At 52.4% G+C, this 22,646-nt stretch overlaps 1 protein-coding gene across 2 annotated transcripts in view; it reads right to left on the bottom strand.

The window, feature by feature from the left end:
• Window positions 1–5,956, bottom strand: part of ADCY3 (adenylate cyclase 3) — a 76,312-nt gene extending 70,356 nt beyond the window's left edge. The window contains exons 1-2 of one of the 2 annotated variants that reach the window (XM_081797115.1): window positions 5,087–5,956; window positions 3,769–4,619 (exon numbers count right to left, since the gene is read on the bottom strand). In XM_081797115.1, the coding sequence (XP_081653241.1) occupies window positions 3,769–4,443 (675 nt within the window). In that variant the 5' untranslated portion in view covers window positions 4,444–4,619; window positions 5,087–5,956. The remainder of the gene's footprint in view (window positions 1–3,768; window positions 4,620–5,086) is intronic. The other variant, XM_081797116.1, reaches the window with a different exon arrangement.
• Between the last annotated feature and the right edge of the window lie 16,690 nt (window positions 5,957–22,646).

Raw genomic sequence — 22,646 nt, 5'->3', positions numbered from 1 at the left:
AATCCCAGGGGAAGAAAGAGGGGTGCCTCCTGTGATATTTCTGGGCCCCGCACTTCTTGGCACCTTTGTTCACCACCACTGAGCAGAGACATTTAGGGGCAGCCAGAGAAGCAGGACAGAGGCCCAGAGGCCCACATTCCACAGAAAGGGGCTTTCAGGGAAGCCTCGGGATATGTCCCATCCCATCCCCCTGCACCCACCTTCTCACTCACCAGTGACCCTCCCCAGTTATCTAGCCCCTCCATCAACCCTCATCCTCCCCGAGCCTTGGTTTCCTCATTGGTCAAATGGAGCCAGTAACAATCCAGGATCAAATGGGATGATGTATATAGAACCCTAAACTCCAGCATGCTGATGAAGGCATCTGGAAGCATCAGCCCCTCCCACGATGCCCTTACTGTGGCTGCCTCCAGCCCCTCGAAGCCAAATGTTCATTCACGGGGTGAACGGTCTAGGTCACTGGTCCATGTGATGGGAATTACACATCCACAGCTTTAACATGTTCTAATTTGTAAGTAAAGGTCTTAACAGGCTATTAATTCCAAGAGGAAATTTTGCTTCCAAATAGCCTTTCTGCTATGAAATAAAGCAATAAGGTATTTTGCAAATGTTGTTCCTTGCCCCTAACTTGTCACAGACTCTGCTTTAACAACCCCATCAGATGCTAATAGATTGTGGGAGCATCAAGGGTCTCAGGAATGGCCCACTGGCCTCAGGAACGCTCCCCATCACCTTGGCTGCGTTTTCTGCCCCTCCACCCATCTTCACCCATCAGCTGCTGCCTGGTCCTGCCCTTGACCCCCTCCTGCTCCATCACATCACCCTAAGGACAGTTGGTGGCAGTAGAAGGCAAGCTGTGCCATAAGAGGCCCAGCGGTGCCAGGTGCCAGGACCCAGGACCCAGGCCAGGGGAGGGACGTGGGGAAACCCTGCCAGCAGCAGCTTGCTCCTCCCGGGCCCAGCTCCCCTACACCCCAGTCTCTGGCTGCGATGGTCTGATTCCTGTCATTCCCAGACCCTGCAGGTGAAAGGCCCATACCTATTGCTCAGTCATATTCACTCATTCACTAATAAAGCCCCAGCAACACCCCAATCCCACACCCCACCTGACAGCCGGACTCCACCTGCTCTTCCTGTCGGAACCCCAACCTGCCTGCCTCCCATGAGAAGAGCCAGGGGCAGGCTGGATGGCTTGCTGCTGACAGTCAGGCTACCCTGAGGGTCCCCCCACCATCCCTCTGTCAATCCTCACCCCCCATTAGAACAGAGCATGGGTTTGAGAGAATGAAGGGTGCAGAGAAGGCAGCAGCAACAGAGGCACTCCCAAAGCCCCAAAATCCAGTGTCTGCTTCTAACCATGAAACCTAGTTCACCCCCCACAGGCCCAGGAGGGAATCCTTTGCCCATTACCTGTTGGTTCCAGCCAAGAAAAAGAAAAGGGGAGGCTGCAGGCAAGAGAAAGAAAAGCAAGGGGGTGCTGGGGTCTGGAGTACGTGCCTGGTGTCACCCTAGCTGGGCATCCGACTACCCCAGCCTCACATCCCTGGCCCATCCTACCCTCGATGGTGCTCCCCTCCCAGGAGGTAACATGGGCCCAGAGAAGCTGTGGGCAGGTGAGTGTGGCTTCATTCCACAGCCGGAGGAGACCTGGATGCAGTGTCCTTGCAATACCACACGCACACCTGGGCTGAATTTCCACCACAGCCAGAAATACCGAAGGCAGGGCCTCTGTGACTTAAGGAAAACTTTGCCGAGTGGGCCTGGGAACCCAGGCACCTTTTAAAAAGTCACAGTAGTTCCAAACAAGTGACTCAAACTTCTGGAACACAGCCCACTGAAAGCCGGGGCCTCCTGCATTCTATCCCAGGCTCCCAAACGGACCTCGAGAGCCACCTCCCCCTTCCCCTCCATTCCCAAAACCACATCGAGGGCCCTGCCTCCACGTCAAGGCCATGCTCTCCTGGGATGCTAACATGGTTATCTTCTATTTACTTATTTCTTTTCCTGTTTCCTAATCTTTTTGGGTTTTTGTCTCCTCTTAATAGTACCCACAGGACACCAGCAATCATGAGTTAAGCATCCGGGGCTCCAAAGGAGAGAATTTTTGTTTAGCTCCCTTAGTGGGCAGTGAAGCATACGGGAGACTCATGTGGTCCAGGGGCCCCCCAGCAGAGAGGAAAATGCCAGCAGTGACTGTTCAGTAGAAAGGAATGGTTCAGAGTCGGATCACAGACCCCAAATGCTGCCATGTCCAGCCGCCTGTCTGCCCCAGGCTGCGCTTCCTACTGGTTCCAAGCAGAATGGCTCCTGCCGTTCCTCCCCAGACCGCTCCCAGCAGGGCCCCTCACTGGCAGAAGCATAAGCTAAAGTCCACCAACCCAGAAGTCAAGACGGCAATGGCAGATCGTCACTTTATGTGAACAGGGCGCTGGGAGAAAAACAAAGGAACAACCGTCGGTGTACCCACATGGTCCACATGCACCAGCCCAGGGTTGGACTCCTGCAGAACAAAAGCACAAAGCTTCCTGAGTGAGGACAGTGCATGAGCCAGAATGGAAGAACAGGAAGAATTTTGGTCCACGAACCAGGAAAAAGTTAAAATAGAAAACCTGTGTTTTCCTCTAACCGACTGGGAGGCAATGGGACGAGCCCCACAGGGTTCTTGCATCAACTCCCTACAGCACCGCGGGGCCCTTAGAGACTCAGCCCTCAAGCCCAAAAGACAAGGATGATGGCTTTGGCCGAGATGCAGCCAGCGTCGTGATAAAGTAGGACGGTCGCTAACACTGGAATTGAGAAATGGACACTCCAGGCATGTGACTACCGTACCTGCCTATGTGGCCTTGGGCAGGTCACTTGTCATCTCTGGGCTCACGACTAAAGGAGGCAGCAGACAGTCCACAAGACTGGAATTTCTGAAGCCTGACAAACGCCTCCAGATAGGTTACTGGATGAACGTGGATGCTGAGAATCACATCTCCCAGTCTCTATAGCCCCTCAGCACCTACAGGGTCTTGGCTCCTGGTGGGAGCACAAGGCTCTTAAGCTGAGGGCCAAATTCCATCCCTTCCGGCAAAACACATCCTCAAAGGACCAGTCGACCCTCCCCCGCTGTGGTGAGCACGACTGTCCTCGTTTTGGTCCCCACAGCACACCTCACATCATCTAAGTGCTCCACACCCCCTGAGCTCAAGCAGGATCTAGGGCCATCGCACCTTCGTGTCTCCTAGTGCGTCTTCACCCACAATCCCTCTGACCTTGGCAACTACCACTTAGGCAGACAGACAGACAGTCCCCACTTGACAGAGGGGCACTGTGCCCACACAGGTCAGACAGCTGCTGAAGCTAGCCAATGACAGGCTGGAGACCGCAAGCCAAGGGAGCTCCTTTCCCCACAAGAGGTCTTTCCGGAAGAGATCAAGGGCAGGGACTGGCTGGGACAATGGCCGCCCCGCGACCAGGCCTCGTGGGCCTTCCTGTCGCCCACCTGGGCTGGACACAGGTGACACGGTGGCCCTGAGGTCCGATGTCCTGACATCCTCCACTCCCTCAGGCCCAGCACAGAAAGCTCTAGTGCAAAGCCAGGGGGTTGAGGGAGAAATGGTCTTCCTGCACAAGCAGCTGAGATTCCCAGAGGCACCCCCACCACCCCAACACATGTGGACTCAAGGGCAAAGAAAACAGTGTCATCCCACCCCCGGAAACTGGTGCCATAGCAGAAGAGAGCAGGAAGGGAAGCCCCTGGGTGCGACCCCAGGTGGGACTCACCTCCCTCAGCAAGTGCATGCCCCTCAGCCCGTCCTGCTGCTGCTGGGCCACGGTGACCCCCAAGACGAGCGTGTGCACGACGCAGGAGACCACAGAGATGACCACGATGGCGCTGAGGCTGAGCGGCAGAGTGATGAAGAAGGAGAAGACAAAGAAGGCCTGCCAGCCCACCGTGTCGCTGGCCGCGTGGGCTCGCGCGAAGTTCAGGCCCAGGTAGGAGAAAATCTGGGCCGTTATCAGCAGCCACAGGAGGTAGGGCACCACTTTCCGGGTGACCCGGTCGGGCAGCAGCCCCTCTCTGCAGAGCACGAAGAGGACGATGTCCAACAGCAGCCCCACCGCGGCCACGAGGAGGGGAGCCAGCTTGTCGCTGGAGAAGACCAGGGCGCACATGACCAGCACGTAGCAGTCGAAGAGGGCCGCGAACACCACCAGCACCAGCAGGGTCTCATGGCGCTGCCGTTTGAAGTAGGTCTGGTACAAGTTCTCCAAGGACTCGGGCACGAAGGTCAGCCGCATGAACCGCGGCAGGCAGAGGCAGGATCCCGAGTTCCGGACCGAGATTTCATGGGTCCGGCCCCCGCCGCGGTCAGGGTCAGAGGGCAGGCTGACCGAGTACTCGGCGGAGTACTCGGCCGAGTACTCGGGCTCGGAGAAGCCCTGGTTCCTCGGCATCCCGGCTGCTGTCTGCTTCTACCGGCCCAGGAGAAGTGGACGGGGAACGGGGGGAGGGCTCTGCAATGGGCCACCTACCAGGGCTCTGGGAGAGCTGGCGAGAACCGAGGGCCGGCCACCTCCCGCAGCGACGCAGCGCAGATCTCCAGGGCACAGGTAGCGCGGCTCATCTGGAACTTAGAAGGACCCCGCTGAGTAGAAACACCTCCCGTGCTTCCTGCCTGTCACAGGTTTCTCAGCACCCACCCCACCCCTCCTGACAGGATCGTTGCGCCGCGAGGCTCCAGGACCAGAGCCTTCTCCAGCCACCCCCACGCTCACGCCACCGCCCGACCCCCCTCCCCCCCCACTCGGTCCTGTCCTCGCCAGTTTCCTGTCCCCGCTGGCCGAGAGGCCTGGCCACCTCTCCATCCCTCGCACTCCGGTCCGTCCCTCAGTCCCTGACTTCCTCACCTAAAACGCCGCCAGGCCCAAGCCTTAGAAGCTGGAGATAAAACGTGCCCGAGAGCAGCCAGAACCATCCCGGGGATTCCTGAATCTTCCTTCTGTTTACTTCCTTTTCCCACCCAACCCTTGGCGGCTCGGGCTCTCCACCTCGGGGCACTACCTGCCCTCCGGAAGGCTGGCCTGCCCCAGCGTTTACCTGTGCGGGAACTCGGGAGCCGCGTGGTCCGGCCGGTCCCTGCGCGGGCTGCGGGGCTGGGTCACGCGTGTGGCGGGCGGGGGGCAGGAGGGCTCAGCGCGCCCGGGGGCCGCCCCGCCAGCGCCCGCGTCCCCGGTCTCCGGTCCCCGGCCGGAGCGCGAGGCCCCCGCCGTCAGGCCCGGAATCCGGCAGGGAGAGGCGCGGGGCTGCCCCTCAGCATCCGCGGGCGCCCAGCCGCAGGAGGAAGGAGGCGGCGGGGGCTGGAAAATCGGGGGGCGCCCGCCCCTGGGGCTGCGGCTCGCGGCGCGGCCGGACCCCTCCCTCTCGCCCCCGCGCTGGCGGCGGCGGCGGCGGCGGCGCGGCTAGGGGCGCACCCGGGGCCCTCCCGGGCGGGAGCGCGGGCCGAGGCCGGGGCAGCCCGCCAGCATCCTGTGGGCCGCCCGCGCGCCGAGCGGAGCCAGCCGAGTCCGGGCGCAGCGCGCTGCACTGTGAGTCCCCGCGCGGCGCCGGCGGCTCCCGGGCCACGCGCGCTCCAGGCCCCGGGAGGCGGGCGGCGCCCCTCCCTCCCCGCAGTCGCCGCCCTCTCGACGAGCGCGTCCCGGAGTTGGGGGTGGGGGGCGCCCCGCTCCAGCCCCGCCGCCGGCGCGGGGAAGGAGGAGAAGGGCGCGGAGGAGCGCGGGGGCGAGAGTCGGAGGGGCCCCGGTGGCCCCGCGCTCCGGCACCGGGCGGCGAGCTGGCGGCGGCGGCTGCGTGGAGGCGCCGGGGCGGGCGGCGGGCAGGAAGGATGGGCGAGCGGACGCCTGCCCCGCGGCAGGCCGGGTGTCGGAGGAGGAGAGCCCGGGACGGGCCCTCCCGCCTCCCGCAGGTGAGGCGCGCTCGCGGCACCCCCGCCGCCGCCTCCTTCGCTGCGGCTTCCTTCTGGGCCCGGAGAGGAGAGGCCGGGGCTGAGGTTTGGGGACGCCTGCCCCGCCGGACGCGCCGGGCCTAAGTGTCCCCGCCCACCCTGGCAGCCCGAGCCTTCCGCAGAGGGACCCGCAGCTGAGCTCTGTTCGAGAAGGACGAGGGTAGGAGTGGCCCGGTAGGCACCTGGCACGTGGAATTGCAAGAGATCTCCCGTGCACATTCCACCTGTTTGAGATGGGTTTGAATTTACAAACTCTCCTTAAAAACTCAGATGCTCCTGTGAATGGTCAAGCCTATTAGTCTCTTACACCGTAGTATAAATTCCTTTCCTTGGCTTTGACGGAACACCTTGCCAAGATCAACCACAGGCTTTAAGAATTTAGATAAAGGGAAAGGGAAACAACGCAGGTGTGTGTAGTGGTGGGGGGGCAGGGTGCTGAGGAGCCAGCAGCAGTAAGGAATGGGCTCCCTTAAGGAGGGCAGAAGAAACCGGTCAGAAAGGAGAGAAACTCAGCCATCCAGGTCCTGGATGGAGATGACTTCCCGAGCTCCTGAGAGTCATCCATGAATGCCCTTTCCAGAGCCTCAGTCAACTCCCATCCCTCAGAAATAGATTCATCAGGGAATTGACCCTATTATACCTGTTTCTGTCCGTCCCTCATACTAATTCTGAAACGCTGCCAACCTCAGTCCAAACTTGTCAGGGCTTTGATTACCAAGGTTGGGGGGGCATCACATCAGACTTAGGAGGAGCATAATTCCAATAAAACAGCACCTTTTCCCATTGTTTTCATTTGTTTGGAGTCCCAACATTTTTTATTTTGAATTGTTACGTGCTGTTAAAGGAGGCATGATTTTTATGTTTTAACAGAGGGACATGTGTTAATAAAAGGGGAAGAGCAGATAAATACTGTTTGGGCCTGGGTTGGGGGACGGGGTAACTGGATGATGGGCATTAAGGAGGGCATTTGATGTAATGAGCACTGGGTGTTGTATGCAACTGATAAATCACTAAATTCTACCCTTGAAACTAATAATACAGTATATGTTAACTGAATTGAATTTAAATAATAAAAAAATACTGTTTGGGTCTGCTGTGGCACAAAGGACACCCACATTGCACCCTCCCCCTTTCCTGGTACATGTGATTACGCTTGGAGTTCTCCTGTGTGGCTTCCTACTTGGCAAGACCATGCCCAGCTCCTGGGCCGTGTGTGTTCCTTGCTGGGCTTTTGCCGCTAAGCCCCAGCCTCTGTTCCACACCCACCTAGGGAGGTGTTCCACACAGATCTCTCCGGTAAAAAATCCCCGTCTCCAAAAAAACCTCCTGCCCTAATCGCTGGCCTACACTGTCCAACTCCCTAACCTTCCACAATCCTCCTCTCTTTGTTGTGGGCACCTCTTCAGCAGCTGAGCCAGGCATCAGGGAAGGCCAGAGGAGCCCCTCAGCCCCTGCCCCCAGGATGCCTGCCAGCTCTGCCAGAGCACCAGATCCACCGACAAGACAGACCTTGGGTTCTGCGCAGGTGGCAGTCAGAGGCGACCTGAAACTGGGCCTTTTGGGGCTGGTCCTGAAAGGAGCACCCTCAGAGGCCTGGAGCCTCCTGACAAAGGCTCAGCAATAGGAGAGCCCCCTGCTCTGCATTCTGGGTAATGGGCGCAGCCCTTCCCTGTGGTTGTGGGAAGCTCCACAGGCCTCCCTAAGAGCCAGAGGCAACTGAGTGAATATTCCAGGGCAAGTAAGCTGCTCAAGGTCCTGCCTACAAAGATCAGGGAAAACACGACTATTGGGAGACAGGCAGTCAGGCCGGAGAACCTTCCTTGTCTAGCTGGCTCTTGGCAGCTTCTCCAGCACCTGGAGCCAAACAGTCATTGAATGAATGATTTGCCTAAGAAGAAATGACACTTTATAAGGGCACCTCCTGCCAATGAGGGAGCCAATAGACCTCATTCATTGATGCTGAAAATGTCCTGGTCCAAGGAAATTAAAAATAACCCCACTCAAGAATAGGGTAGGAGGTGCCTTCAGCTTCCAAGCTATACATTTTGCATTGCTGTAATCCGGAGAACTGGCAAGCGTTTGCTTTCGTGATCCAAAGATACAGTAAGTCTATCTTAAAACACACATTACACGCGTATGCACGCACCCACGCAACCTAAGACTATGAATGGTTGTGTGGGTGACTTGCCTAGGACGTGTGTCCTAAAGTGAAGACAGAATCTTGGGCTTGGATAGAAGCTTGGTGGGCGTCCTGACCCCTAACCCAGGATGGGGGTTAAGATACCTCTTTGCTGAAGACACCTTTTGTTTGCATGGCTTGAGACTAGAGATGATTGCTGAGCACTAATTGTTGTTGCATAAACAAGAGTGGTTTGGCCCCCTGGGGAGATGTGGTGGCTCCTGAATCTAGCAAACAATAGATCAGAGCAGAGCCCTGGTGTCCTGGGGAAAGAGAAGTGGGAGGAGAGAAGATCATTAGCTCCCCTGATGCTGGGCCCCAGGAGAGCCCTGTTTGGGGCCTCAGCTAAAGGCAGAGCCTGAGACCAGGGCCTGCATGCAGCGGGTTTAATTGGACAAGTGATTCCCAGGGAAAGAAGGCGGGACACCCAGTAAATACAAGGGTGTGTGATGAGGGGTCACCGTGGGTAGTAGGGCTCAATTCCTTCGTGCACAGAGCACCTCAGAACTGTCCACCAGAGGGCTCGGAGAGGGGAGTGTTGATCCACCTGCTTCCCTACCCCATGGTGAAGGGTTGCCAGTTGGTATGTTCACTCTGGAGTACTTGCAGGTGTGTGCAAGCTTCAGGGGGGCCGAGTGATGGGTGCCGAGGCGGGAAACAAGCCAGTGTAGAGGGCCTAGATGTCTCCGCTGCGTGACGGAGTAGAGCGGTGGGCCAAGAGGACAGGGCCCAGACCCCGCACCCACTCCTGCGGCTTGGAGGTTTGGACCCTGTCACCTGGGGAGGAGAGCCACATGGTCCAGGAGGAAGCTGGCCCTCCGCAGCCCGAGAACTCGGCCATGGGACCTCAAACAGTTACTTACCCTCCCCAAACATGGGTCCTGGGGGTGCGATGACACAGCACTAACCTCCAGGTGGGGTCACTGGGAGGAAGGAGGAACTTAATGGGAATCAAAGTGGTTGGCAAATCTCAGAACAAGTCAGTGTGAGGCAGCTCGGGTCCGCCTCATGGCCGGATCCCCACGGCGCTCTGGCCGCTTCTATCCCAGCATGGCCCATGCTGGGCTGGGCTGCCATCTCCCAGGATCCCTCGCTGCTTGCATCTGGGAGCCTCTCCTGATTCCACCACCGTTTTCCTCTCTGACAGCATTGGCCTGTCCGCCAGTTCTCTGTCTCTCTCTGTCCTTGCTGTCCTCTCTGTCCCTTTCTGTGTCTCTTGGTGCCCCTGCTTCTGGGACACTGATTGGGCCACCGTGTGTGTGTGTGTGTGTGAGCGTGTGAGGATAAAGAGGAGCGTGTGAGGATGTGCGTGTTTGTGAGTGTTGTGTGTAGGAGTAAGTGTTTTGTGTGTGATCAGTGTGAGTTGTGAGTGAGCGTGTGTGATCAGTGTGCATGGGAATGTTTGTGCAATTGGTGTGCAGTGTGTGATCATTGTGAGTGAGCATGTGTGATCAGTGTGCTGTGTGAGTAGGTGTGATGAGTGTGAGCATATGTGCTCAGTGTGTATGATCAGTGTGATGTGCGTGAGGGTGTGTACCGTGTGAGCAAATGTGCTGAGTGTGAGCGTGTATGATGAGTGTGTGTAATCAGCATGCATGTGAGTGAGCACGTGTGCAGGGTGAGCATGCGCCCTGCAGGTGCGGCTCCAGCCTCTCCTTCAGGTTCCTCTGCCCCACTTGTTCTGCCCACTTGTACAGCCTGCTCGCTGCCTTCAGGGACTGTCAAAGCCTCTCAGGTGGGCAGAGGGAAGCGAGCAGAGAGAGCACAGCACTGACCTTCCCGGGCTGGGCGCGTTTCTGGGTCTGTCCCGTTCCTGGGTGTGAGCATCTCCTCAGGAGCAGGACCAGGTCCCCCGGTCCCTCCTGCCCAGTATTTGAAACAGATCAGCTGTTCCCTAACTTGCCACCAAAGTGACATCAAGTAAATCCTGACCACATGTCAGTTTTCCTGCACTGGGCCTGGGCCTTCCAGCAGGGGGCGAGGACAGTATTCGCTGCCCCCACGTCGTGTGGGGTCCGGCCTTCCAGGAGCTGTAGTTTGTGCTCTCTCCTTTGGTTTTATGGGGTAAGTACCAACATCCCCATTCACGGGTGAGAAAACTGAGGCTCAGAGAGCCCACGGTTAGGGGCGGCAGAGAGAGGGCTGGAGGCCCAATGTGCTCTATGCCACACACAAGTCCGGCTCAAGCAGGAATCCTCAAGAAGCTTCCTCTGGTCAGTTGCTGCTTCCTTAACCAAGGGTGCACTCCACCTCAGAGACCTGGGGCTTAGCTGACAGCCAGAGGCTGCCTGTAGAATCGTGGCTCCCCGGATGTCAGAGAAAGAGATGCGAGGCATCATCCTGCTCCGGCCCAGATGAGGAAGTCGAAGCCCAGACAGGTTAAATTTGGGGAAGGCAAGACACATGCCCATGGAGTGTGAAACAACGTGTGAATGCTGAGTAATCCCGGGGCCTCTGTGGAAATGTCACATTTCCAAAAGCACTCAAGCCAGGGGCCCCTCTGGGAAGAGGCACCATAGAAATACGTGCTAACGAGCCTCTCCCCCAGCCTGCTGGGGATAAGAAGGAGCAGACAAAGATTTGAGAACAACAAGAAATGGCGAGAGAAGGCCCAGGCGGGGAGGAGATGGGGCCCTCTACCTTCACGGTCCCTCTCACAGGTGGAAAGTCACAACACCCAGAAGAGCTAAGCTGAGACCCCTGGGGGTGGGGGGAGTCCGGCTGGAGGGGCGAAGAGAGGGCTGGCCCAAAGCCCTCCCTGCAGATGAAAACAATCTACCATCCCCATAGCTGCTCCTCTCCACCTGTACCATGCCAATCTCAGGAATCACCCTTGACCCTCCCCTTCTCACCCCGCCAGCCAATTCTCTACCCCCGCAACCAGGGAGAGCATTCCAAATCCAGATCTGATCTCATCCCTATCATCTTTGAAAATCTGGTCCCTAGCTGTCGCTGCCCCAGGTAAGAGGACTGCCCAATTCCCACCTGCTAGGGGATTAAATAATACTTGTAAAGTGCTCAGATGTCACCTTCCCTTTCAAGTTGCACTAAAGGAACATCAGTGATTTTTTTACTTAGTTTGAATGATGACCCCCAAAAGGTACATCCATGTCCAAATCCCTGGAACCTGTGACTGTGACCTTATTGGGAACAAGAATCTTTGCAGGTGTAATTGAGTTACGCATTTTGAGATGAGACCATCCTGGACTGCTTGGATGGCCCTAATCCCAAAGCTGAGTGTCCTTCGGAGAGACAGGCACAGAGGAGATCATGTGGTTCAGAACAAGAGGTGATCCCAACAGCAGAATGGACGCCTGAAGCTCACAGGATTCATTCCAAGACTCTCCAAATCCCCTTCATGCTGCTGCTGGAATTGTCTCTAAAGCACAGTTCCAATCATTGCACTTCCTCGAAAATGTCTATGGTTTTCTTACTGTTTTCAGATTCGATTCTAAAGTTCTTAGCATCCAGGATATTCTTTGGTTGGGTCCCAAGCTCCTTATCTCATGCAATCTTCACAACAGTTCTGTGATGTAAATATGATTATGTCCATTTTACAGATGAGAAAACTGAGACTAGGTTCAGAACTTGCCTAAGGTTCCATAGCAGATAAAGGGCACTGCCAAGTTTATACCCATGTACCTGACCCTAGGGCTTGGCATCTAGGTGCTGAGGAATCTGACCCGCCCTGCCTATCAGTCATTGCTGGAGGAATGACAGACTCAGTAACCTGCCCCCCCTGCTTGGGTAGGGGTCAAGTTAGTGTTGGACCACAGGGCGTGGGGCAGGGGAAAGCAAAGCAGGAAAGAGGCTGGGCCTCTGCCTTAAGGCGTGTCTGTTCAAATCCAGATTTGTCCCCTCCAGCCTGGGAGGCAGGCGGGCAGTCCAGTTGGAGGGGTGGAAAACAGACAGCAGGCCCATAATAGGGCAATAACGTGAGGGGAGGCCTGCAGTCTGGCCCAGGAAGAACATACAGGCTCATACACACACAGATACACACACACACACACATGCACGCACACCTTTAACTGGTGGTCAAAGCTGTGGGTCAGGGGAATAAGTCAGAACGATGGCCTTTCAGATCTCACTGAGTAGGGAAGGGAAGACGGTATTTTGTAGGCAGAGTGGCTGTCCAAGCACCCCACCTCCACTCCCACCCCCACCACCATTCTATCAGAGCACATATGATCCAAAAAGTACAGTGGAGATTGTAGAGAGAGGTCCCTGCCTCCTGTCCAGGCCTGACCCCTCCCCTTGCCCAGGAGACCATCCCCTGTACCCCACTCTGGTCCTCTCCCTTCTCTCCCGGATCTTCCCTCTCAACAGACAAGGCTGCTCCCGTCTTAAGTCACAAATGACAACCCTTCTAGGCCCTTCATTCCCTCCAGCTGCCGCCTTACTTCCCTTCCTCCAGGTCAAGCTTCTTGCGGAAGTCTACCAAGCAGCATTCATAATGTTTACTTCAAAAAAGGAGACCAGAAAAGACCGTGTGCAGTAGGGCACATTTGGGAGGGAAGAAGGGAAAGAGTATCTGCCCAGAATGAGGGAAGGACAGCCAGCGCAGAGTGTGAGCAGATACAGGGATGTGGGGAAGTCCAGCCAGGACCTGGGGATGGGGAACCAGGCGGAGGGTGGAAGGGTGTAGAGAGGGAGGTCGTGGTGAGGCAAGGGAGGCAGGACGGGGCCAGATCACGGAAGGCCTTGAATGCCGAGCTAAAGCGGCTACGTTTGGGCTTCGTGCTTTACAGTCGCATGAAGCCCACCTGGGTTCATTTGGACAAACGACAGGTCCTGACCAGCTACATTCTCTCAGAGGATGGTTTGGAATGAAAGATGGTTTGGGAAAAGGAAGAGACTATCAGGGGAAAACTGGCAAGAAGGCACAAAAGAGAAACTATGGGAAGACAGTGGTCCAAATTAAGTAATGCTCTCTAGGATTCATTCCACAAAGTGCTCGGGCCTTGCACGTGAGCTGTCACGCGGACTTACCCCAGATTGGACATGCACAGGTTGGGGGTGAGCATATTCACGTGTTTTTACAGATAGTAAGTTTTATAGCTGTTGAATATTTCATGCCGGCATTGTTTTCCCTCTTGAGTTCTTAAAAAAGAGGCTGTTTACTGCACAAGGGCTGGCGGAAATACATCAGCTACCCGCTTGGTCATCCTTTTTTCAGTCTTGCTGGGCCACGTCGGGGAGGCCAGGCACCTTTCAGAAAGTGTCATCTTCAGTGGAATATGTGCTGAGCTTTCTCAAAACTGGATCAAGAGCTTAGTCCTTTTTTTTTTTTTTTTTAGTGAGTGTTTTTATTTTAATTTAACATTTTTTTGCTTGATTAAAACTCCTCTCAACGAAATAGGTTCAGAGTGGGTTTTAGCAGTCGTGTCTCTCCCCCTCCCTCCCCTCTAGGAAGCCTCTGGCTTTCCGTGCAGCCCGCCCTGACGGCTTTCTGTGCAGCTGAGCCAGGACCCAGAAGACCCGGTGGAAGGCGTTCGGGTCAAGATGACTCGCCCTTCCCTTCATGAATAGCCCCACAGAGCCCACGCTACCTGTCATCTGTACGTCTGTGGGGACAGGAAAGCGTATAGCCCTGCTCTGCTATTTTTAGGAGCTGCCAACTTTGACTCAGTCTTTCTGCTGGCTTGCAGCCCTCTGCTCTCTCCTTCCCACGCTGTCAGGGACTTGCTCCCATCTTAGGGTGTGAGCTCGTCTCCCGTCTCCCCGGCCTGCTCAGCTTTGGCCTGCATCCCCCTCTTTGTCACTTTCATGGAGTAGGGGGCAGGTTTTCGGGGGCTGCATTTCCTTGCTTCTCCATTTCTTTTTTTTAAAGTAGGCTCCACGCCCAGCGTGGAGCCCGATGCAGGACTTGAATTCATATCCCTGAGATCAAGACCTGAGCTGAAATCAAGAGTCCAACGCTTCGCCGACTGAGCCACCCAGGCGCCCAGGCTTCTCTTAATAAAAGCTGCTCCACACATCACAGGCAGACACTAATCTGGATGGAGCTGGAGAGTTGTCATCTGGTTCATAATTTCGTATTCATGTAGCTCTAAGTGGGAGTTGGGTTTTTTATTTGTTTTGTTTTAATGAAGTCTGAGTTCAAATAGCCTTTAAACAAAAATAATTTACAGTTGACCCTTGAACAACACGGTTTTGAATGCATGGGTCCACTTATACGTGGATTTTCTTTATACAGTATAGTACTGTAAATGTATGTTCCCTTCCTTATGATTTTCTCGAAAACATTTTCTTTTCTCTGGTTTACTTTCTCATAAGAATACGGTGTTAATACATATAACACAAAATATGTGTTAATCAAATCTTTATGTTATCACTAAGGCTTCTGGTCAAAAGTAGGGTATTAGTAGCTAATTCTGGGGGGAGTCAGAAGTTATACTCAGATTTCCAACTGCATGGAGGTTGGTGCCCTTAACCCCTCCCTGCCTTTCAAGGGTCAGCTGCACATTTAAATAACTTTTTTTTTTTAAAGATTTTATTTATTTATTCGACAGGGAAAGACACAACGAGAGAGGGAACACAAGCAGGGGGAATGGGAGAGGGAGGAACTGGCCTCCCACCAAACAGGGAGCCGAGCAGGGAGCCCGACGCGGGGCTCAACGCAGGGCTCAATGCAGGGCTCGATCCCAGGACCCTGGGACCGTGACCTGAGCCGAAGGCAGATGCTTAACGACAGAGCCACCCAGGTGCCCCTAAATAAGTTTAGAGAGAATGACATAAAGGAGGATTTACATGCTCGCTATAAGTTGATACTTACTGTTCATTATATCATCATCCCAGAGTATAGCAGAGAGACTATCATAGAAAAGACCCTGAATAAATGTGTGGGAGAAGGGATACTTAGGAATCAATGAATACATTCTGAAGTGTTAAAAGCTTGGTGATTGATCCCTCTCAAGGGTAAAGGTTGCTTTTTTTGACATGCAGAACTTCTCTTCAATAAATTGAAAATGGTGGAGTTCTCAGACTTCTCTCCCAGGGTGGGCCCAAAGACATTTTTGGCAGGTGGATTGTATAATAGTTGTTGGGATGATTTCTGTCTTAAGTAATCCCAAACTCAATACAAAATGTCATAAGCGGTAGAGAAATGTATTACCTCTATACCGCGTCTTTGGATAGGACCTCTACCCAGTCTTTGGATGGCACAGATCTAAGGTTAGTTATTCAGTGGTAAAATACCATCTTTAAGGTCCATGTGACTTTCCACCTTCTGCCCTGCAGCCCTTAGCATATCAGGGCTGCCATGAGAAGCTAACACTCCCCATGGTTGCAAGATGGCCCACAATCCAGCATCATAGGTAGATAAGACATTGTACCACAGAAGAGAAACAGTTTCCTCCTATGCCTCTCTTTTTAGGAGTACAAAATTCTTCCCAAAAGCTTCCCATAAGAATGCCCATTACAGGGGAACCTGGGTGGCTCAGTCGGTTAAGCGTCTGCCTTCAGCTCAGGTCATGATCTCAGGGTCCTGGGATCAAGCCCCATGTCGGGCTCCCTGCTCAGTGGGGAGTCTGCTTCTCCCTCTCTTTCTGTCCTCCACCAACTTGTGCTCTCTCTTTCAAGTAAATAAATAAAACCTTAAAAAAAAAAAAAAAAGAATGTCCATTATGTCTTTTTGCCTAGGGCAGGGTCACATACCCGTTTCCAAACCAGTCACTGGCAATAGAATTGGTACCACTGTGGACAGTTTCAATCACTCCTGAGTTACCACTGAGCCACACTGTGGAGGGATACGTACCTGGATAACATTAGGAATCTGCCAGCAAGGAAGAAAGGAGGAATGAGGATTGGATAGGCCATCAACAGTGCTGGTTCTGGTGCCCCTCAAAGGCCAGGCCTGATTCCCAGCAAAGCCCACTCTCTTGTCATTTTTGTGAGGAACTTCCACAAACCAGGGAGACACTTAGACACATTTCATCAAGAAAATTACACCAAGATTTGACTGGTTAATGAGCAACATATTTCGGTGCTAATGGCACTCATAATCTTTTATTTTCTTACTTTCAGTTAGGCCCCTTTTAAAATCGTATTCTGGAACTTTTTTCATAATCTGTTGGGACCTGTGTGGTTGAAGGATCTGCAGTCTATTCCACAGTGCAGCAACATAGATCATTCATTCATTCATCAAATGCTTACTATGATTTTATTAGGCACTGAGGTCTGCCAATAGGTAATACATTGAAGAGACCTTTCCCTGCGAAGGAGAAAATCTGCTAAATGTGCCTGAGTAGCAGAGGTGAGTCTAGAAAAAAATTCAGAGGCCACCGCTGGATATAAAGTTCAGTAAGAGTTTGCCAGGCAGAGAGGAGCGGAGAAAGAGGGTGTGCCTTGGTCAGCTGAGGCTGCTAGAACAGCGGGGCTTAGACAGCAAGCATTTATTTCTCACAGTTCCGGAGGCTGGAAGTCCAAGGTCGAGGTGCCAGCAGACCCAGTCCTTGATGAGAGCGCCCCTCCCGGCTGGTAGCTGGCTGCTTTCTTGCTGTGTCTTCATGTGGTGGATGGAGGAAGCTCCAGTGTCTCTTCCTCTACTTAGAAGGACTCTAATCCCATCATGGCGGCTCCACGCTCATGACCTCATCTGAACCTAATTACCTCCAAATACTCCCACCTCCAAATACCATCACACTGGGGATTAGGGCTTCAGCATATGAAGCTGGGGGGCTGCGGGGGGGGGGGGTGGCGGTGACAGTCAGTCCATCAGTGTGTCAGGTCAAGGGGGCAGAAGTTACAAAGGCACAGAGCCATGGAGAGTACGATGTTTTCAGAGAACGCCAAGTAGTTCAGTGCGCCTAGAGCATACAGGAGGGTAAGGGAATGTAAGTGCAGAGACAGTAGGAGGAGGCTGGATTATATCAGGCCCAGGCAGTGTCCTGTGCTGGCAAAGGGTATGGGCTCTGGAGTCAGGCCCCAGGATGAACGCAGGTTCCGCTCTTAGCGTTCGTCTCCTGGGGCTGCCATTGCAGATTTTACAAGCTGGGTGGCCTAAAACAGCAGAAATGTATTCTCTCACAGTTCTAAAGGACAGAAGTCCAAAATCAAGGTGTCAGTAGGGTGGGTTCCCTCCGGAGTTTGAGGGAGAATCCATTTCTGCCCCTCTCCTAGCTTCTGGTAGCTGCCAGCCACCATTGGCCTTCCTTAGCGTGCTGCTTTGTAACTCCAGCGTCTGCCTCTGTCTTCCCATGGTCTCGTTTTTCCTGTGTCTCTGTCCTTTTCCCCTTCTCTTGCAAGGACTTGGCACTGGCTTTAGGCCCTAACTTGGCACTGGCTTTAGGACCCACCCTAATGCAGACTGTTCTCATCTCAAGATCCTTACCCTAATTACATATGAAAAGACTCTACTCCAAATAAAGTCATATTCTCGGGTTCTGAAGGGACATATCTTTGGGGGACTGTAAGGCAACAGGACTATGGTATTAGATGATTTACTTAACCTTTCTGAGCACATTTCCTTTTCCATAATATGAGGATAAAGTATTTATCCTGGTGATACCTGGGTGGCTCAGTTGGCTAACTGATCTTGATCTCGGCTCAGGTCTTGATCTTACGGTCATGAGTTCGAGCCCCGTGCTGGGCTCCATGCTGGGTGTGGAGCCTATTAAAAAAAAAAGTTTCTCTTGAAGGGTCATTGTGAGATTGAAATAAAATGCTTTTAAATGGCTGAGGGAGTACTTGGTTTATAGGAAGTGCTCAATAAATGGTAGGAACGCTGACTTTACAGGGCAACAGAAGGCTTACAAGAGTAGGTGTGTAAGGAGGGAGGAAGAGAAGAGTCACTTGTCAAATCTGCTCTCCTTTTGACTGCACAGGCGCACCAGGCTAGGCTGTAGGCAATCCGCAGCTCAGTCAGTGTCTTGGGGTAAAGGAGGGGAGAGAGTTACAGGAGCAGTGATGGCCCAGGCGGCTGGTCCCAGACCCCACTTCAAGAATCATTGTCCTGCACACTTCCTCAGCTCCTAAAGCACCTTCTTTGCAAATAGTAAGTGTTCAATCAGTCTTTGCTGCAATGAATCATATACTTTGGGCTAAAAAGTGTATCAAAGACTTATCACCCATTTATAACGTTGATTGGAGGCTGCTAGTGAGTTAAGTCAGGTCTTCCTGCCTAGTAATTTAAATCATGATATAAATTAATTTGATTTCAACCAAATCCATCCCACTAAATACATTTCACGAAACCCCACACCTCGCTGTATTAAAAATCCCCTGGGTGGGGCGCCTGGCTGGCTCAGTTGGTGGAGGGACTCTTGATCTCGGGCTTGTGAGTTTAAGCCCCACGTTGGGTGTAGAGATTACTTAAACAATAAAATCTTAAAAGAAAAATAAATCCCTAGCAATATGGCAGGCATGCTCTCTGTGCAGCATCAAGGAGCTGTGGGGCATTGGATTAATTTCATCTGATCTGCAGGGAAAATCACAAGAAGTGAGCCACCTTTTTGCCTCTAACAGCAAAACAGTGGGGTTTTATTAAAAGTCCTTAGCAGCAGATGGTTACGAAACCTATCATGGGGATCATTTCATAATGTGTAAAATTATTGAATCACAATGATGTACACCTGAAACTAATAGGATACTGTATGTCAATTACACTTTAGTAAAAAAAAAAATTTTTAATTAAACGGAGTCTTTAGTGGCAATATTGTTAAAGAATGTAATCAGTCACCGTAAGTACTGAGTGCCTCCCGCAAGTCACTGGGAGAAGTGCTTTGGGAGATAGGGCTTTGAGATGTAAACCTGCCCCCAAAGAGCTAACAATCTAGTTGAGGAGATGAGATAAAAGGGGAAGATCGTGAGGGGTGAGGGGAAAGCTTAGGTGCGGGAGGATGCATAAAAGGCCCTGCCCGCCCCCACGCTTTCCCGGGGTACACAGTGCCCAGTTGGAGTTTGCTGTATCATGGCTCACGAAAGCTTACTGGTGTATCTTCCCCAGCTTGAAATCAACCACTTGGAGAGTATTTATACGACTATGGGCAAAAGCTGCAAATCAGGATTTCCTGGTCCCCCTCCCGGAAAGCCAGTTTACCAGCACACCAATAACTCCTAGGGCCAGATAGAAAAGTTCAAGGTGGCTTCCAAGGTATAGCCTGGAGGCTGCAATTTCAGGGGAAGCCTGGTGTGAAGTTGTACCTCACAGGGCACGGGAGCCAGAGTGGCCATGACCAAAAGGGGTCCCAGGGGCTGGGCCTCAGGGCTGGGCAGGGGAAAACTGACCCTCCAATTGGATAGGATGCAGAGGAGCTAAGCGGCCCAGGGAACAGAGCAGAAGAGGCCAGGGGCCAACCTGGACAACCAGGAGGACAAGTGCTTGGACCTCAGGTCCGGAGGCCGTGGCAGGACCGTGACGTTAGCAGCAAATGGCGGAGCAGGTGGGACCAGCTAGAGGCCAGTGAGGCCACTAGGGTGGCGGACAGCAAGAGGGCCCCAAAATGCTTCCCTTGGCCAAGATGAGAGGTAAGGTGCCCTTTGCCCCAAGTCTAGGTCTCCCCTGGGCAAAGAAGGAGGTAGAAGTGTCAGGAGGAGGGGGCTCTTGTATTTACTGGGTTTTAATCTAGAGTTGATCATGTTTAAAACCAGAAGTGACTAACTTGCCTCAAGAGGCAAATTTTAAGTTCTCCCACCTTTGGTGGAAAATGTGAGCTCAGGACTCAAGATGACTTCCGTTTTATAGGAATAAAGAATGTCTTTGTACATCTGAGTCTCGGGGACTTGTTACTAAAAATTTCCAACACCATTTGCCTTTGTAAAGTGAGCTGCTGAAATCACGATTACGTGTAGCAGGAGTTTAAGATTTATTAAAAGAAACGAAAGGGTTCAACAATGCCTATTATTCCTAACTCTAGCACAAGCCTAGTTCACTAACATTTTTCTAATACCGTTTTTCTTTTCCTTTCCCTTTTCTGTTTTTGGAGCGGTGGAGTGGCAGTGGAATAATATACGAGAGGTCTGGGGGACCTGGTATTTTATGACCCTTGTCAGATTTCAAAAAGTAATGGTCTTTAGAAAGTACCTCAGGTGGGTGCCTGGGTGGCTCAGTCGGTTGAGCGACTGCCTTCGGCTCAGGTCATGGTCCTGGAGTCCCGGGATCGAGTCCCGCATCGGGCTCCCTGCTGGGCGGGGAGTCTGCTTCTCCCTCCGACCCTCCCCCCTTTCATGCTCTCTCTCTCAGTCTCTCTCTCTCAAATAAATAAATAAAAAAAAAAAAATTAAAAAAAAAAAAAAGAAAGTACCTCAGGTGTTCTTTAACCAAGAGCCTCATCTAATAACATAAGAAAGTGCACCTTGAAAGGTGGACCCCCTTGCCCAAGGCTACTCTCTTAATTAAGAGGCGAGAGAAGACTCTACCCCGGCTCTTCCCATCCCAGTGCTGCGGCTCAGTTCTGTGTATAGGAGAGAGCCTACGGACATGTAACTATAGTAAGTGAATTTGAAATTCCAGTCAGACAGCACTGATTGCTAGGTTAGCTTTTCAAACAAACTTGTTAAGAGACTAAAAGTTTTCTTCTCTCTTAGGATGAAATTTCTACTAAAGTAAAGAAGCAAGATTTAATTACAGCCCAGAGCCACCCTTAGAGGTTCCCACAGTTTGGAGTGAGTCTCTTTCTTTTCTTTTTTTTTTTGTTTTTAAATGGTACCATATTTAGTTTTTTTGTTGTTGTTTCATTTAACTTTTTAGATGACTAAAATAATTTACATCCATTGGGAAAACACAAGAATATAGACAAGCATAGGGTAGAAAGTCAAACTATCTTGACTTCATTCCCTAAAACCCTCTCCCCAGACACTTTGGTGAATATAAACCACCTTTCCTCCTGCAGTGCTGGCGATTCTAACACAGAAGGCCAGGGCTAGGCTTTGGGGTGGAGGGAGGGAGGGAGGGAGGGAAACCATCCTTTTAAGGCTGCATGGCTTCTAACTATGACAAGAGAATAAGTGAAGGGCGTGAAAATCACCCAGAAACAAAACCCCTAGGCTGACGGCCGTAAAGGATCTCTCTCTCAGGTCCGCAGGCTTAATTACCCTTCAGTTGCTGACCTGGCTGGATGCCCCTGAAGACATGATTTTCAAGCTATTTAGAGGCATCAGAGGTTTGGCAAGGGTTTGTTCAAAATCTCACTAAAAAAAAAAACAAAACTTGTTAATAAATATATCCAAAGTATTATATTCCATATTTTAAAGATTTTTAAAATTTTATTCATTTGAGAGAGAGAGCACACACAAGCAGAGGGCGGTGGGAAGGGGCAGGGGGGAAGGGAGAAAGAAGACTCCCCATTGAGCAGGGAGACCGATGAGGGGCTTGATCCCAGGACCCCGGGATCATGACCTGAGTTGAAGGCAGACACCCAACCGACTGAGACACCCAGGTGCCCCTATATTCCGTATTTTAACACACTGTTAACTTACGTTGCCATGCTAACTCTTGGCTTGGACACCCTCAGAAAAAAGTTTCCTTCATTCCTATGCACACATGCAGGATTTAAACTTGTGCCATTATAAGGAAAGTTGTACCTTTGTGGTCTTCAAAAAAAAAAAAAAAATGCAGCCCATTTATTCATTTAAGTAACATCGGACAAAAGGGTACAATACTACTCAGGAGTACAAAGCAGAATATTTTAAAATTTTGATCCTGCGGCTGATAGTGTAGACTGCGAACCTGGGTTCTGTCGCTGAGCAAGCTTGGGTCTGAATAGCTTCCTGTGTGTCCTGGAGCAAGTCACTTAACCTCTCTGAGCCTCCGTTTTCTCATCTGTAAAATGGTGATAATGTTATTAAACGTATCCATCTTCTTAAAAGTCCTTTGGTTGTTTCTGTCACTGGGCACTTCTCTTTGGCTATCTTTCAACTATTCCCTAACATCTAATGATTTTTAGTATCTACTATCTTTCCAATTATCCTTCTCAGGACCCCAGCCTTCTGCCTCATCTTATCTGGTCTTTCTTCCTCTTCTTTCGGCAGCTCCAACCCTTAGAAGTCTTGTTCATTTCTTAAGAAGAGCAGCTCAGCTCTTTGCCTCACGACACAAAGCCAGGGTACTTTCTCTTATGTTTGCAATGTCATCAGGACCCTTCATTAAACAGGGTCCCTGCCCAGCCCCCCCGCATTACAGAGTGCCTGTCAGCAGCTCGTAACTGACAGCGGTTCCCTGAGCCCCGTCACTCTCTCGGGTGAGGTGCTCCTCCCACCAGCGCCTGTGAGCAGGAGGGAATGGCGTGGGGACTTATCTTCTGATAGAAACTCTGTCATCTACCTTGGGAGGCAGAACTGCCTGGTAGATTGCTTTTATAAGGAATGACGTTAAAACTGTCATCTTACAGGGGCGCCTGGGTGGCTCAGTTGGTTAAGCGACTGCCTTCGGCTCAGGTCATGATCCTGGAGTCCCGGGATCGAGTCCCGCATCGGGCTCCCTGCTCGGCGGGGAGTCTGCTTCTCCCTCTGACCCTCCTCCCTCTCATGCTCTCTGTCTC

The sequence above is a fragment of the Leptonychotes weddellii genome, chromosome 10 (assembly GCF_054177405.1).
Source record: "Leptonychotes weddellii isolate Sample4059 chromosome 10, ASM5417740v2, whole genome shotgun sequence".
NCBI lineage: Eukaryota > Metazoa > Chordata > Mammalia > Carnivora > Phocidae > Leptonychotes > Leptonychotes weddellii.
The sequence above is the reverse complement of the archived record's forward strand: the minus strand, read 5'-3'. Positions and strand labels throughout refer to the sequence as shown.